Source organism: Lampetra fluviatilis, chromosome 6 (genome assembly GCF_964198595.1).
Source record: "Lampetra fluviatilis chromosome 6, kcLamFluv1.1, whole genome shotgun sequence".
Classification (NCBI taxonomy): Eukaryota; Metazoa; Chordata; class Hyperoartia; order Petromyzontiformes; family Petromyzontidae; genus Lampetra; species Lampetra fluviatilis.
The window spans coordinates 18376775-18395031 of NC_136280.1; the positions used below are offsets into that span (position 1 = coordinate 18376775).

General features: G+C 44.6%; 1 protein-coding gene across 11 annotated transcripts in view; it reads left to right on the plus strand.

Moving 5' to 3' along the window:
- LOC144933218 (uncharacterized) overlaps positions 1 to 18257 on the plus strand; it is a 247768-nt gene that overhangs the window by 95576 nt on the left and 133935 nt on the right. For 7 of the 11 annotated variants that reach the window (XM_078857879.1, XM_078857885.1, XM_078857888.1 and 4 more), the window contains exons 4-12: positions 1260 to 1349; positions 3810 to 3943; positions 4378 to 4522; positions 5526 to 5603; positions 9955 to 10062; positions 13252 to 13359; positions 15292 to 15428; positions 15871 to 16015; positions 17015 to 17122. In XM_078857879.1, the coding sequence (XP_078714005.1) occupies positions 1260 to 1349; positions 3810 to 3943; positions 4378 to 4522; positions 5526 to 5603; positions 9955 to 10062; positions 13252 to 13359; positions 15292 to 15428; positions 15871 to 16015; positions 17015 to 17122 (1053 nt within the window). The remainder of the gene's footprint in view (positions 1 to 1259; positions 1350 to 3809; positions 3944 to 4377; positions 4523 to 5525; positions 5604 to 9954; positions 10063 to 13251; positions 13360 to 15291; positions 15429 to 15870; positions 16016 to 17014; positions 17123 to 18257) is intronic. The other 4 variants (XM_078857883.1, XM_078857882.1, XM_078857886.1 and 1 more) reach the window with 4 other exon arrangements.

The window sequence follows — 18257 nt, forward strand, 5'->3', positions numbered from 1 at the left end:
ATGTATGTATGTGTGTGTTGAACTTCTTTCGCATTATGGGAACCTCATTTGCCAGTAAAAATATGATAATTGTTTTTTTACCCTTCTATCTGGCAACAAAACTGACACCTTTTTACAAGGAGTCATGTTTGCATAGACCGCAATACCTGCAGTCATAATACAAACAAAAGACATAACTCTGATAATGTGCACTGTCCTTGAAGTTGATTGTTCCACACCCGAGACAGCTTTCCGTTATGTCTTTTGTTTGTATTATGACTGCAGGTATTGCGGTCTATGCAAACATGACTCCTTGTAAAAAGGTGTCAGTTTTGTTGCCAGATAGAAGGGTAAAAAAACTATTATCAACTTCTTTCGCATTGTACGTAGCCAACCGTGCCAATTGGAGGTGCGAAAGTTAAATACCTTGCCTAGTATATAGGAGGCTGTGGGTTGAATCCCGACCTTGTGTTCCTGTATATTTTGAGTATGCATGTCTCTCCCCGTGGTGCATGTGGACTTTTCTCTGGGTCTTCTATTTTTCCCTCCAAATTTATAAGCAACGTGCATTTAGCTGCTGCTAAAATTTTCCACGTGATAAGCCACTTTTCTTGAGCTATCATTTGTGGCCAGATCGCATCTGAAAAAGAGCTGTATAGCTCAGTGGGCCTGACCTGGTAATATTTGTTTTTAAAAGTTTAAGTTCTTGATCCACCATCTCATCTTCTGTCTACTTTTCTTCCTCCTTACCTTCATCGGCCTCCATTGCATTGTTAATTTTTCCGATCTGTATGTATGCATGTTGAACTTCTTTCGCACGGTATGTAGCCAACCGTGCTAATCGGAGGTGCTAGCTTGATGTTCTGCCAAACTCCAGTTACGTTTCTTGTTTTGCTTTCTAAGTTACATCTGTTACCTGAGTGTTAAATAATTGACCCTTTTTGATGATGGTGGTAATGTCAGTGATGCTGTTGATAATAAAATATTGCTGATGATGCTGCTTCTCCTGCTGCTGAAGATATTGCTAATAATTATGCCAATAATGCTGAAACGAAGATTATGCTGCTGATGATGATAATGCTGTTGCCGCTCATGCTGAAGATATGACTGTTGACGATTCTATCAAGGATGCCGTTAACGGTAGTTCTGTTGATACCATTAATTTTGTTTATGATAAGACGATTGATGATAATAGTGAGGGTGTAATCAAAGATGCTGCTGCTATTGATGCGGATTATCCTATTGTTGATTTGGATGATAATGATGCTGTGTGTCCGCAGCCCATCCATGCACGTTGGGAGGCAGCTGGCCATCCTGGGGGAAGACATTTACCGACGCTACAATTTTAGATTCAACAGGTTCTTATATTGGTATGCAGTGCCCCAGGGGGGATAGTGCGAAAAGGGATGCACATACACACACGCTCAAGTACACAAAGACGAAATGTGCCCGTGTTGCTTACTGTTTGGAGGAGCACCTACCATGACCGGCACAGCGTACGAACGGGGTGCTGTGTGTCATACTCATAGATGACGAAGACAAAGATCCCACGTATTGTGCACTTTTGGATGCGCTTCTGCGGCTCTATGGAACGCTCTTTCTCCTTATAATAGGAAGCCACTGGAGCTGTGCACTTTTAAATCTAGATTTTAAAACTCATTTCTTTACAACTGATTTTTTGTTCAGTTTGCTGTCCTTCCCCCCCCACCTCCGATTAGCACGGTTGGCTACGTACATGCCACATAAGTTCTACATACATACATACATAGCCTTAACAGACTGTCGGGGTAAGTGCTGTGAGCGAGCACATATGAAGGCAGACACTGCTCTAGAGTTAGTATAGCTACAACTACAGCAAGTACACACTGCTATAGAGTTAGTATAGCTACTTCTACAGCCAGTACACACTGCTATAGAGTTAGTATAGCTACCACTACCGCCAGTACACACTGCTATAGAGTTAGGCTAGCTACTACTACAGCAAGTACACACTGCTATAGAGTTAGTATAGCTACTACTACCGCCTGTACACACTGCTATAGAGTTAGTATAGCTACTACTACAGCCAGTACATACTGCTATAGAGTTAGTATAGCTACTACTACAGCCAGTACACACTGCTATAGAGTTAGTATAGCTACTACTACAACCAGTACACACTGCTATAGAGTTAGTATAGCTACTCCTACAGCCAGTACACACTGCTATAGAGTTAGTATAGCTACTACTACAGCCAGTACACACTGCTATAGAGTTAGTATAGCTACTACTACAGCCAGTACACACTGCTATAGTGTTAGTATAGCTACTCCTACAGCCAGTACACACTGCTATAGAGTTAGTATAGCTACTACTACAGCCAGTACACACTGCTTTATCGTTTATATAGCTACTACTAAAACCAGTACACACTGCTATAGAGTTAGTATAGCTACAACTACAGCAAGTACACACTGCTATAGAGTTAGTATAGCTACTTCTACAGCCAGTACACACTGCTATAGAGTTAGTATAGCTACCACTACCGCCAGTACACACTGCTATAGAGTTAGGCTAGCTACTACTACAGCAAGTACACACTGCTATAGAGTTATTATAGCTACTACTACCGCCAGTACACACTGCTATAGAGTTAGTATAGCTACTACTACAGCCAGTACATACTGCTATAGAGTTAGTATAGCTACTACTACTACAGCCAGTACACACTGCTATATCGTTTGTATAGCTACTACTACAACCAGTACACACTGCTATAGAGTTAGTATAGCTACTCCTACAGCCAGTACACACTGCTATAGTGTTAGTATAGCTACTACTACAGCCAGTACACACTGCTATAGAGTTAGTATAGCTACTACTACAGCCAATACACACTGCTATAGAGTTAGTATAGCTACTACTACAGCCAGTACACACTGCTTTATCGTTTATATAGCTACTACTAAAACCAGTACACACTGCTATAGAGTTAGTATAGCTACTAGTACGGCCAGTACACACTGCTATAGAGTTTGTATAGTTACTACTACAGCCAGTACACACCCCGTATGTGTGTGTGTGCGCGAGTACATTCAGTGTGTGTGTGCCTGTGAGTACACTCAGTGTGTGTGTGCGTGCGTACACCCCGTGTGTGTGTGTACACCCCGTGCGTGTCTACGGATACACCCCATGTGTGTGTGTGTGCACGTCTACCCCGTGTTAGTGTTTGCGCGTACACCTTCTGTGTGTGTGTGTGCCTTTACACCCCGTGTGTGTGTGCGTGTACAACCCGTGTGTGCGTGCACGTACCCCCCCCCTCCCTGTATGTGTGCGAGCGTACCCTTCGTGTGTGTGTGCGTGCGTACACCCCATGTGTTTCACTTGACGTCGGAGACGGATCTTCGGAGGCGACACTTTATTCCATACAAATACTCGGCAGTAGAGTCCCAGTCTCACACAGGGCAACGGCCCCTCTAACTACTGCCTGGGGAGGTACTGCCTCTGGGCTAACGTGCCCTGTCACGGGGCTGCAGCTCTGGGTCTTCCGGCTACGGGTGCCCTAAGGGAGGCTGCACTAACCCGACCCAGCCAAGGTGCGGGTTCCGACCACTGGCCCACTCGGACCCGGCCCTTACAAGGACGTCGGGCCGGGGGTTCCCAGGGTCTAACCACCGTCATCCTCCTGTCCCCTTTGTCTCTGTCCACATTTCCCCCAAGACTCTTTCTTCCTTGTTGCTTTGTCAACATCTGTGTCTTGTCTGACTTTGTATTCATGTGCGTCTCGCATTTCTGCACGTCTCACCGTATCACCCTTGTCCCTTGTCCCCCACCACCTCCTTTGTCCCCAGTATGGCCGACGTTGACCTATTAAGAGGTGACGTGGAGAATGGAGGCGATGGAGATGGGGACGGTGGGTTTTTCCTGACACCGACGCCGCCATTACAGAAAACGCGCCGTCCGTCCACCATGTTTCTGGACACTGGTAATGACCCCACCAGCAACAACAGCAGCAGCAGTGAGAAATCCCTTGATCAGAATCAGAAGCTTATTGTAAGAGTAAAGTCCATTGCACTAAGAAGCTGCGTTTAAAGGGCGACTCGGCCGGCAGGCAACATGAAAGCAACATCAAAGCATTCCATCTCGTTCCACATTAAACATGCAATGTTGACTTCCCATAAAGCGCAGATACTGGCCTCCAAAGTAAAAAACACATTCAATGAATGATAGCGATGCTATTGATGATGATAATGATTATGACAGTAATGCTTCGTTTAACTCTTGACGACGGTGACGATAGTGATGCAGTCGATGACGACGACAGTGATGCTACGTTTAACGCATTTGATAATTACGATGATAGCGACGCTTCTGCTCATAATACAAATTTCTCCGCCTCTGATCCCCGCCCCGTGCCAGAAGAGAGTGTGACCCAGCAAGCGGGGAATGTGTACCGTAGCTTCGCATGCCACCACTTCCAGACTGAAACTCAGCACGATACCGAGAATGGCCTCTTCACACCAGCCGTGCCCGAGATCATGGAGTGTCAGCAGAATCCACTCAGGTACACCCGCTGATCCGTCACCTGCCTTTTTATGATTATTACTCTGCGGTGGTGTGATATGCTATGTATGTATGTGTGTGTTGAACTTCTTTCGCATTGTGCGTAGCCAACCGTGCCAATTGGAGGTGCGAAAGTTAAATACCTTGCCTAGTATATAGGAGGTTGTGGGCTGAATCCCGACCTTGACTCCTGTATATTTTGAGTATGCATGTCTCCCCCCGTGGTGCATGTGGATTTTTCTCTGGGTCTTCTATTTTTACCTCCAAATTTATAAGCAACGTGCATTTAGCTGCTGCTATAATTTTCCACGTGATAAGCCACTTTTCTTGAGCTATCATTTGTGGCCAGATCGCATCTTAAAAAGAGCTGTATAGCTCAGTGGGCCTGACCTGGTAATAGTTGTTTTTAAAGTTTAAGTTCTTGATCCACCATCTCATCTTCTGTCTACTTTTCTTCCTCCTTACCTTCATCGGCCTCCATTGCATTGTTAATTTTTCCGATCTGTATATATGCATGTTGAACTTCTTTCGCACAGTATGTAGCCAACCGTGCTAATCGGAGGTGCTAGCTTGATGTTCTGCCAAACTCCAGTTACGTTTCTTGTTTTGCTTTCTAAGTTACATCTGTTACCTGAGTGTTAAATGATTGACCCTTTTTGATGATGGTGGTAATGTCAGTGATGCTGTTGATAATAAAATATTGCTGATGATGCTGCTTCTCCTGCTGCTGAAGATATTGCTAATACTTATGCCAATAATGCTGAAACGAAGATTATGCTGCTGCTGCTGATGATGATGATAATGCTGTTGCCGCTCATGCTGAAGATATGACTGTTGACGATCCTATCAATGATGCCGTTAACGGTGGTTCCGTTGATTCCATTAATGTTTTTTATGATTAGACGATTGATGATAATAGTGAGGGTGTAATCAAATATGCTGCTGCTATTGATGCGTATTATCCTATTGTTGATTTGGATGATAATGATGCTGTGTGTCCGCAGCCCATCCATGCACGTCGGGAGGCAGCTGGCCATCCTGGGGGAAGACATTAACCGACGCTACGAGTTTAGATTCAACAGGTTCTTATATTAGTATGCAGTGCCCCAGGGGGGATAGTGCGAAAAGGGATGCACATACACACACGCACGCACACAAATATGAAAAATGCCCGTGTAGCTTACTGTTTGGAGGAGCACCTACCATGACCGGCACAGCGTACGAACGGGGTGCTGTGTGTCATACTCATAGATGACGAAGGCAAAGATCCCACGTATTATGCACTTTCAGATGCGCTTCTGCGGCTGTCTGGAACGCTCTTTCTCCTAATAATAGGAAGCCACTGGAGCTGTGCACTTTTAAATCTAGATTTTAAAACTCATTGCTTACAACTGATTTTTTGTTTAGTTTGCTGTCCTTTCCCCACGCCTCCGATTAGCACGGTTGGCTACGTACAGTACCACATAAGTTCTACATACATACAAACTGTCGGCAAGTGCTGTGAGCGAGCACATATGAAAGCCGACACTGCTATAGAGTTAGTATAGCTACTACTACCGCCAGTGCACACTGCTATAGAGTTAGTGTAGCTACTACTACATCCAGTACACACTGCTATAGAGTTAGTGTAGCTACCACTACAGCCAGTACACACTGCTATAGAGTTAGTATAGCTACTTCTACCGCCAGTGCACACTGCTATAGCGTTAGTATAGCTACTACTGCAGCCAGTACACACTGCTATAGAGTTAGTATAGCTACTACTGCAGCCAGTACACACTGCTATAGAGTTAGTATAGCTACTACTGCAGCCAGTACACACTGCTATATATTTAGTGTAGTTACTACTACAGCCAGTACACACTGCTATAGAGTTAGTGTAGCTACTACTACAGCCAGTACACACTGTTATAGAGTTAGTATAGCTACTTTTACCGCCAGTACACACTGCTATAGAGTTAGTGTAGTTACTACTACAGCCAGTACACACTGCTATAAAGTTAGTGTAGCTACTACTACAGCCAGTACACACTGCTATAGAGTTAGTGTAGCTACTACTACAGCCAGTACACACTGCTATAGAGTTTGTATAGCTACTACTACAGCCAGTACACACTGCTATAGAGTTAGTATAGCTACTACTACAACCAGTACACACTGCTATAGAGTTAGTGTAGCTACTACTACAGCCAGTACACAATGCTATAGAGTTAGTATAGCTACTACTACAGCCAGTACACACTGCTATAGAGTTAGTGTAGCTACTACTACAGCCAGTACACACTGCTATAGAGTTATTGTAGCTACTACTACCGCCAGTGCACACTACTATAGAGTTAGTGTAGCTACTACTACATCCAGTACACACTGCTATAGAGTTAGTGTAGCTACCACTACAGCCAGTACACACTGCTATAGAGTTAGTATAGCTACTTCTACCGCCAGTGCACACTGCTATAGCGTTAGTATAGCTACTACTGCAGCCAGTACACACTGCTATAGAGTTAGTATAGCTACTACTGCAGCCAGTACACACTGCTATAGAGTTAGTATAGCTACTACTGCAGCCAGTACACACTGCTATAGAGTTAGTGTAGCTACTACTACAGCAGTACACACTGCTATAGAGTTAGTATATCTACTACTACAGCCAGTACACACTGCTATAGAGTTAGTATAGCTACTACTGCAGCCAGTACACACTGCTATAGAGTTAGTATAGCTACTTTTACCGCCAGTGCACACTGCTATAGAGTTAGTATAGCTACTACTACAGCCAGTACACACTGCTATAGAGTTAGTATAGCTACTACTATGCCCAGTACACACTGCTATAGAGTTTGTATAGCTACTACTACATCCAGTACACACTGCTATAGAGTTAGTGTAGCTACCACTACAGCCAGTACACACTGCTATAGAGTTAGTATAGCTACTTCTACCGCCAGTGCACACTGCTATAGCGTTAGTATAGCTACTACTGCAGCCAGTACACACTGCTATAGAGTTAGTATAGCTACTACTGCAGCCAGTACACACTGCTATAGAGTTAGTATAGCTACTACTGCAGCCAGTACACACTGCTATAGAGTTAGTGTAGCTACTACTACATCAGTACACAATGCTATAGAGTTAGTATAGCTACTACTACAGCCAGTACACACTGCTATAGAGTTAGTATATCTACTACTACAGCCAGTACACACTGCTATAGAGTTAGTATAGCTACTACTGCAGCCAGTACACAATGCTATAGAGTTAGTGTAGTTACTACTACAGCCAGTACACACTGATATGGAGTTAGTGTAGCTACTACTACAGCCAGTACACACTGCTATAGAGTTAGTGTAGCTACTACTACAACCAGTACACACTGCTATAGAGTTAGTGTAGCTACTACTACAGCCAGTACACACTGCTATAGAGTTAGTATAGCTACTACTACAGCCAGTACACACTGCTATAGAGTTAGTGTAGCTACTACTGCAGCCAGTGCACACTGCTATAGAGTTAGTGTAGCTACCACTACAGCCAGTACACACTGCTATAGAGTTAATATAGCTACTACTGCAGCCAGTACACACTGCTATAGAGTTAGTATAGCTACTACTACAGCCAGTACACACTGCTATAAAGTTAGTATAGCTACTACTACAGCCAGTATACACTGCTATAGAGTTAGTATAGCTACTACTACAGCCAGTACACACTGCTATAGAGTTAGTATAGCTACTACCGCAGCCAGTACACACTGCTACAGAGTTAGTGTAGCTACTACTGCAGCCAGTGCACACTGCTATAGAGTTAATATAGCTACTACTGCAGCCAGTACACACTGCTATAGAGTTAGTATAGCTACTACTACAGCCAGTACACACTGCTATAAAGTTAGTATAGCTACTACTACAGCCAGTATACACTGCTATAGAGTTAGTATAGCTACTACTACAGCCAGTACACACTGCTATAGAGTTAGTATAGCTACTACTACAGCCAGTACACACTGCTATAGAGTTAGTGTAGCTACTACTGCAGCCAGTGCACACTGCTATAGAGTTAGTGTAGCTACCACTACAGCCAGTACACACTGCTATAGAGTTAATATAGCTACTACTGCAGCCAGTACACACTGCTATAGAGTTAGTATAGCTACTACTACAGCCAGTACACACTGCTATAAAGTTAGTATAGCTACTACTACAGCCAGTATACACTGCTATAGAGTTAGTATAGCTACTACTACAGCCAGTACACACTGCTATAGAGTTAGTATAGCTACTACTATGCCCAGTACACACTGCTATAGAGTTTGTATAGCTACTACTACAGCCAGTACACACCCCGTTTGTGTGTGTGTGTGTGTGCGAGAGTACACCCCTTGTGTGTGTGCGTGTGAGTACACTCAGTGTGTGTGTGCGTGCGTACACCCCGTGTGTGTGTGTGTACACTCCGTGCGTGTCTGCGGGTACACCCCATGTGTGTGTGTGTGCACGTCTACCCCGTGTTAGTGTTTGCGCGTACACCTTCTGTGTTTGTGTGCCTATACACCCCATGTGTGTGTGTGCGCGTACAGCCCATGTGTGATTGCATGTACCCCCCCGTATGTGTGCGAGCGTACCCTTCGTGTGTGTGTGCGTGCGTACACCCCATGTGTGTTTGTATGCGCATATCTTGTGGGTTCACTTGACGTCGTAGACGGATCTTTTTAAGCAACGTGCATTTAGCTGCTGCTATAATTTTCCACGTGATGAGCCACTTTTCTTGAGCTATCATTTGTGGCCAGATCGCATCTGAAAAAGAGCTTTATAGCTCAGTGGGCCTGACCTGGTAATATTTTTTTTTTATTTAAGTTCTTGTTCCACCATCTCATCTTCTGTCTGCTTTTCTTCCTCCTTCCCTTCATCGGCCTCCATTGCATTGTTAATATTTCCCATCTGTATGTATGCATGTTGAACTTCTTTCGCACAGTATGTAGCCAACCGTGCTAATCGGAGGTGCTAGCTTGATGTTCTTCCAAACTCCATTTACGTTTCTTGTTTTGCTTTCTAAGTTACATCTGTTACCTGAGTGTTAAATGATTAACCCTTTTTGATGATGGTGGTAATGTTAGTGATGCTGTTGATAATAAAATATTGCTGATGATGCTGCTTCTCCTGATGCTGAAGATATTGCTAATAATTATGCCAACAATGCTGAAACGAAGATCATGCTGCTGCTGATGATGATGATAATGCTGTTGCCGCTCATGCTGAAGAATTGACTGTTGACGATCCTATCAATGATGCCGTTAACGGTGGTTCCGTTGATACCAGTAATATTATTTATGATAAGACGATTGATGATAATAGTGAGGGTGTAATCGAAGATGCTGCTGCTATTGATGCGGATGATCCTATTGTGGATTTGGATGATAATGATGCTGTGTGTCCGCAGCCCGTCCAAGCACGTCGGGAGGCTGCTGGCCATCCTGGGAGAAAACATTTACCGATGCTACAAGTCTGATTTCAAGAGCTACTTCTCTGAGTATGCAGTGGCCGAGGGGTGAGTGTGCGAAAAGGGACGCACATACACACACGCACGCGTACACAAAGACGAAGAATACCCGTGTAGCTTACTGTTTGGAGGAGCACCTACCATGACCGGCACAGCGTACGAACGGGGTGCTGTGTGTCATACTCATAGATGACGAAGACAAAGATCCCACGTATTGTGCACTTTCAGATGCGCTTCTGCGGCTGTCTGTAATGTTCTTTCTCCTTATAATAGGAAGCCACTGGAGCTGTGCACTTTTAAATCTAGATTTTAAAACTCATTTCTTTACAACTGATTTTTTGTTTAGTTTGCTGTCCTTCCCCCGCGCCTCCGATTAGCACGGTTGGCTACGTACAGTGCCACATAAGTTCTACATACATACAAACTGTCAGCAAGTGCTGTGAGCGAGCACATATGAAGGCCAACACTGCTATAAAGTAAGTATAGCTATTACCACAGCAAGTACACACTGCTATAGAGTTAGTATAGCTACTACTACAGCCAGTACAGACTGCTATAAAGTTAGTATAGCTACTTCTACAGCCAGTACACACTGCTATAGAGTTAGTGTAGCTACTACTACAGCCAGTACACACTGCTATAGAGTTAGTGTAGCTACTACTACAGCCAGTACACACTGCTATAGAGTTAGTATAGCTAGTACTACAGCCAGTACACACTGCTATAGAGTTAGTATAGCTACTACTACAGCCAGTACACACTGATATAGAGTTAGTATAGCTACTACTGCAGCCAGTGCACACTGCTATAGAGTTAGTATAGCTACTACTACAGCCAGTACACACTGCTATAGAGTTAGTATAGCTACTACTGCAGCCAGTGCACACTGCTATAGAGTTAGTATAGCTACTACTACAGCCAGTACACACTGCTATAGAGTTAGTGTAGCTACTACTACGGCAAGTACACACTGCTATAGAGTTAGTATAGCTACTACTACAGCCAGTACACACTGCTATAAAGTTAGTATAGCTACTACTACAGCCAGTACACACTGCTATAGAGTTAGTATAGCTACTACTGCAGCCAGTACACACTGCTATAGAGTTAGTATAGCTACCACTACAGCCAGTACACACTGCTATACAGTTAGTATAGCTACTACTGCAGCCAGTACACACTGCTATAGAGTTAGTATAGCTACTACTACAGCCATTACACACTGCTATAGAGTTAGTGTAGCTACTACTACTGCAAGTACACACTGCTATAGAGTTAGTATAGCTACTACTACAGCCAGTACACACTGCTATAAAGTTAGTATAGCTACTACTACAGCCAGTACACACTGCTATAGAGTTAGTATAGCTACTACTGCAGCCAGTACACACTGCTATAGAGTTAGTATAGCTACCACTACAGCCAGTACACACTGCTATACAGTTAGTATAGCTACTACTGCAGCCAGTACACACTGCTATAGAGTTAGTATTGCTACTACTACAGCCATTACACACTGCTATAGAGTTAGTGTAGCTACTACTACAGCCAGTACACACTGCTATAGTGTTAGTATAGCTACTACTACAGCCAGTACACACTGCTATAAAGTTAGTTTAGCTACTACTACTGCCAGTACACACTGCTATAGAGTTAGTATAGCTACTACTACAGCCAGCACACACTGCTATAGAGTTACTGTAGCTACTACTGCAGCCAGTGCACACTGCTATAGAGTTAGTGTAGCTACCACTACAGCCAGTACACACTGCTATAGAGTTAGTATAGCTACTACTGCAGCCAGTACACACTGCTATAGAGTTAGTATAGCTACTACTACAGCCAGTACACACTGCTATAGAGTTAGTGTAGCTACTACTACAGCAAGTACACACTGCTATAAAGTTAGTATAGCTACTACTACAGCCAGTATACACTGCTATAGAGTTAGTATAGCTACTACTACAGCCAGTACACACTGCTGTTGAGTTAGTATAGCTACTACCGCAGCCAGTACACACTGCTATAGAGTTAGTATAGCTACTACTACAGCCAGTACACACTGCTATAGAGTTAGTATAGCTACTACTATGCCCAGTACACACTGCTATAGAGTTTGTATAGCTACTACTTCAGTCTGTACACACCCCGTTTGTGTGTGTGTGTGTGCGAGAGTACACCCCTTGTGTGTGTGCGTGTGAGTACACTCAGTGTGTGTGTGCGTGCGTACACCCCGTGTGTGTGTGTGTGTACACTCCGTGCGTGTCTGCGGGTACACCCCATGTGTGTGTGTGTGCACGTCTACCCCGTGTTAGTGTTTGCGCGTACACCTTCTGTGTTTGTGTGCCTATACACCCCATGTGTGTGTGTGCGCGTACAACCCATGTGTGATTGCATGTACCCCCCCGTATGTGTGCGAGCGTACCCTTCGTGTGTGTGTGCGTGCGTACACCCCATGTGTGTTTGTATGCGCATATCTTGTTGGTTCACTTGACGTCGGAGACGGATCTTTTTAAGCAACGTGCATTTAGCTGCTGCTATAATTTTCCACGTGATGAGCCACTTTTCTTGAGCTATCATTTGTGGCCAGATCGCATCTGAAAAAGAGCTTTATAGCTCAGTGGGCCTGACCTGGTAATATTTTTTTTTTATTTAAGTTCTTGTTCCACCATCTCATCTTCTGTCTACTTTTCTTCCTCCTTCCCTTCATCGGCCTCCATTGCATTGTTAATATTTCCCATCTGTATGTATGCATGTTGAACTTCTTTCGCACAGTATGTAGCCAACCGTGCTAATCGGAGGTGCTAGCTTGATGTTCTTCCAAACTCCATTTACGTTTCTTGTTTTGCTTTCTAAGTTACATCTGTTACCTGAGTGTTAAATGATTAACCCTTTTTGATGATGGTGGTAATGTTAGTGATGCTGTTGATAATAAAATATTGCTGATGATGCTGCTTCTCCTGATGCTGAAGATATTGCTAATAATTATGCCAACAATGCTGAAACGAAGATCATGCTGCTGCTGATGATGATGATAATGCTGTTGCCGCTCATGCTGAAGAATTGACTGTTGACGATCCTATCAATGATGCCGTTAACGGTGGTTCCGTTGATACCAGTAATATTATTTATGATAAGACGATTGATGATAATAGTGAGGGTGTAATCGAAGATGCTGCTATTGATGCGGATGATCCTATTGTGGATTTGGATGATAATGATGCTGTGTGTCCGCAGCCCGTCCAAGCACGTCGGGAGGCAGCTGGCCATCCTGGGAGAAAACATTTTCCGATGCTACAAGTCGGATTTCAAGAGCTACTTCTCTGAGTATGCAGTGGCCGAGGGGTGAGTGTGCGAAAAGGGACGCACATACACACACGCACGCGTACACAAAGACGAAGAATGCCCGTGTAGCTTACTGTTTGGAGGAGCACCTACCATGACCGGCACAGCGTACGAACGGGGTGCTGTGTGTCATACTCATAGATGACAAAGATCCCACGTATTGTGCACTTTCAGATGCGCTTCTGCGGCTGTCTGGAATGTTCTTTCTCCTTATAATAGGAAGCCACTGGAGCTGTGCACTTTTAAATCTAGATTTTAAAACTCATTTCTTTACAACTGATTTTTTGTTTAGTTTGCTGTCCTTCCCCCGCGCCTCCGATTAGCACGGTTGGCTACGTACAGTGCCACATAAGTTCTACATACATACAAACTGTCGGCAAGTGCTGTGAGCGAGCACATATGAAGGCCGACACTGCTATAAAGTAAGCATAGCTATTACCACAGCAAGTACACACTGCTATAGAGTTAGTATAGCTACTACTACAGCCAGTACAGACTGCTATAAAGTTAGTATAGCTACTACTACAGCCAGTACACACTGCTATAGAGTTAGTATAGCTACTACTACAACTAGTACACACTGCTATAGAGTTAGTGTAGCTACTACTACAGCAAGTACACACTGCTATAAAGTTAGTATAGCTACTACTACAGCCAGTACACACTGCTATAGAGTTAGTATAGCTACTACTGCATCCAGTACACACTGCTATAGAGTTAGTATAGCTACTACTGCAGCCAGTACACACTGCTATAGAGTTAGAATAGCTACTACTACAGCAAGTACACACTGCTTTAGAGTTAGTATAGCTACTACTGCAGCAAGTACACACTGCTATAGAGTTAGTATAGCTACTACTACAGCCAGTACACACTGCTATAGAGTTAGTATAGCTACTACTGCAGCCAGTACACAGTGCTATAGAGTTAGTATAGCTACTACTACAGCCAGTATACACTGCTATAGAGTTAGTATAGCTACTACTACAGCCAGTACACACTGCTATAGAGTTAGTATAGCTACTACTATGTCCAGTACACACTGCTATAGAGTTTGTATAGCTACTATTACAGCCAGTACACACTGCTATAGAGTTTGTATGGCTACTACTACATCCAGTACACACCCCGTATCTGTGTGTGTGTGTGCGCGAGTACACCCCTTGTGTGTGTGCGTGTGAATACACTCAGTGTGTGTGTGCGTGCTTACACCCCGTGTGTGTGTGTACACTCCGTGCGTGTCTGCGGGTACACCCCATGTGTGTGTGTGTGCACGTCTACCCCGTGTTAGTGTTTGCGCGTACACCTTCTGTGTGTGTGTGCCTATACACCCCATGTGTGTGTGTGCGCGTACAACCCATGTGTGCTTGCACGTACCCCCCGTATGTGTGCAAGCGTACCCTTCGTGTGTGTGTGCGTGCGTACACCCCATGTGTGTTTGTATGCGCATATGTTGTGGGTTCACTTGACGTCGGAGACGGATCTTTGGAGGCGACACTTTATTCCATACATATATTCGGCAGTAGAGTCCCAGTCTCACACAGGGCAACGGCCCCTCTAACTACTGCCTGGGGAGGTACTGCCTCTGGGCTAACGTGCCCTGTCACGGGGCTACAGCTCTGGGTCCTCCGGTTACGGATGCCCTAAAGGAGGCTGCACTAACCTGACCCAGCCAAGGTGTGGGTTCCGACCACTGGCCCACTCGGACCCGGCCCTTACAAGGACGTCGGGCCGGGGGTTCCCATGGTCTAACCACCGTCATCCTGCTGTCCCCTTTGTCTCTGTCCACATTTCCCCCAAGACTCTTTCTTCCTTGTTGCTTTGTCAACATCTGTGTCTTGTCTGACTTTGTATGCATGTGCGTCTCGCACTTCTGCACGTCTCACCGTATCACCCTTGTCCCCTGTTCCCCACCACCTCCCTTGTCCCCAGTATGGAGCCGTATTTCCTGATCTCAAGATGTGACATGGAGAGTGGAGGCGATGGAGATGGGGATGATGGGTTTTTCCCGCCACCGACGCAGCCATTCCAGAAAACGCGCCGTCCGTCCACCATGTTTCTGGACACTGGTAATGACCCCACCAGCAACAACAGCAGCAGCAGTGAGAAATCCCTTGATCAGAATCAGAAGCTTATTGTAAGAGTAAAGTCCATTGCGCTAAGAAGCTGCTTTTCAAGGGCGATTCGGCCGGCAGGCAACATGAAAGCAACATCAAAGCATTCCATCTCGTTCCACATTAAACACTTGTTACATACAATGTTGACTTCCCATAAAGCGCAGCTACTGGCCTCCAAAGTAAAAAGCACATTAAATGAATGATAGCGATGCTATTGATGATAATGATGATGACAGTAATGCTTCGTTTAACTTTTGACGACGGTTACGATAGTAATGCAGTCGATGACGACGACGACAGTGATGCTACGTTTAACACATTTGATGATTACGATGATAGCGACGCTACTGCTCGTAATAAAAATTTCCCCGCCTCTGATCCCTGCCCGTGCCAGAAGAGAGTGTGACCCAGCAAGCGGAGGATGTGTTCCGTAGCTACGGATACCACCGCTTCCAGACCGAAGCTCAGCACGATACCGAGAATGGCCTCTTCACACCAGCCGTGCCCAAGATCATGGAGTGTCAGCAGAATCCACTCAGGTACACCCGCTGATCCGTCACCTGCCTTTTTATGATTATTACTCTGCGGTGGTGTGATATGCTATGTATGTATGTGTGTGTTGAACTTCTTTCGCATTGTACGTAGCCAACCGTGCCAATTGGAGGTGCGAAAGTTAAATACCTTGCCTAGTATATAGGAGGCTGTGGGTTGAATCCCGACCTTGACTCGTGTATATTTTGAGTTTGCATGTCTCTCCCCGTGGTCGTGTGGATTTTTCTCTGGGTCCTCTGTTTTTTCCTTACAAATTTATAAGCAACGTGCATTTAGCTGCTGCTATAATTTTCCACGTGATAAGTCACTTTTCTTGAGCTATCATTTGTGGCCAGATCGCATCTGAAAAAGAGCTTTATAGCTCAGTGGGCCTGACCTGGTAATATTTTTTTTTTAATTTAAGTTCTTGTTCCACCATCTCATCTTCTGTCTACTTTTCTTCCTCCTTCCCTTCATCGGCCTCCATTGCATTGTTAATATTTCCCATCTGTATGTATGCATGTTGAACTTCTTTCGCACAGTATGTAGCCAACCGTGCTAATCGGAGGTGCTAGCTTGATGTTCTTCCAAACTCCATTTACGTTTCTTGTTTTGCTTTATAAGTTACATCTGTTACCTGAGTGTTAAATGATTAACCCTTTTTGATGATGGTGGTAATGTTAGTGATGCTGTTGATAATAAAATATTGCTGATGATGCTGCTTCTCCTGATGCTGAAGATATTGCTAATAATTATGCCAATAATGCTGAAACGAAGATCATGCTGCTGCTGATGATGATGATAATGCTGTTGCCTCTCATGCTGAAGAATTGACTGTTGACGATCCTATCAATGATGCCGTTAACGGTGGTTCCGTTGATACCAGTAATATTATTTTTGATAAGACGATTGATGATAATAGTGAGGGTGTAATCGAAGATGCTGCTGCTATTGATGCGGATCATCCTATTGTGGATTTGGATGATAATGATGCTGTGTGTCCGCAGCCCGTCCAAGCACGTCGGGAGGCAGCTGGCCATCTTGGGAGAAAACATTTACCGATGCTACAAGTCGGATTTCAAGAGCTACTTCTCTGAGTATGCAGTGGCCGAGGGGTGAGTGTGCGAAAAGGGACGCACATACACACACGCACGCGTACACAACGACGAAGAATGCCCATGTAGCTTACTGTTTGGAGGAGCACCTACCATGACCGGCACAGCGTACGAACGGGGTGCTGTGTGTCATACTCATAGATGACGAAGACAAAGATCCCACGTATTGTGCACTTTCAGATGCGCTTCTGCGGCTGTCTCGAACGCTCTTTCTCCTTATAATAGGAAGCCACTGGAGCTGTGCACTTTTAAATCTAGATTTTAAAACTCATTTCTTTACAACTGATTTTTTGTTTAGTTTGCTGTCCTTCCCCCGCGCCTCCGATTAGCACGGTTGGCTACGTACAGTGCCACATAAGTTCTACATACATACAAACTGTCAGCAAGTGCTGTGAGCGAGCACATATGAAGGCCAACACTGCTATAAAGTAAGTATAGCTATTACCACAGCAAGTACACACTGCTATAGAGTTAGTGTAGCTACTACTACAGCCAGTACACACTGCTATAGAGTTAGTGTAGCTACTACTACAGCCAGTACAGACTGCTATAATGTTAGTATAGCTATTACTACAGCAAGTACACACTGCTATAGAGTTAGTATAGCTACTACTACAGCAGTACACACTGCTCTTGAGTTAGTATAGCTACTACTGCAGCTAGTACACACTGCTATAGAGTTAGTATAGCTACTACTACAGACAGTACACACTGCTATAGAGTTAGTATAGCTACTACTATGTCCAGTACACACTGCTATAGAGTTTGTATAGCTACTATTACAGCCAGTACACACTGCTATAGAGTTTGTATGGCTACTACTACATCCAGTACACACCCCGTATCTGTGTGTGTGTGTGCGCGAGTACACCCCTTGTGTGTGTGCGTGTGAATACACTCAGTGTGTGTGTGCGTGCGTACACCCCGTCTGTGTGTGTACACTCCGTGCGTGTCTGCGGGTACACCCCATGTGTGTGTGTGTGCACGTCTACCCCGTGTTAGTGTTTGCGCGTACACCTTCTGTGTGTGTGTGCCTATACACCCCATGTGTGTGTGTGCGCGTACAACCCATGTGTGCTTGCACGTACCCCCCGTATGTGTGCAAGCGTACCCTTCGTGTGTGTGTGCGTGCGTA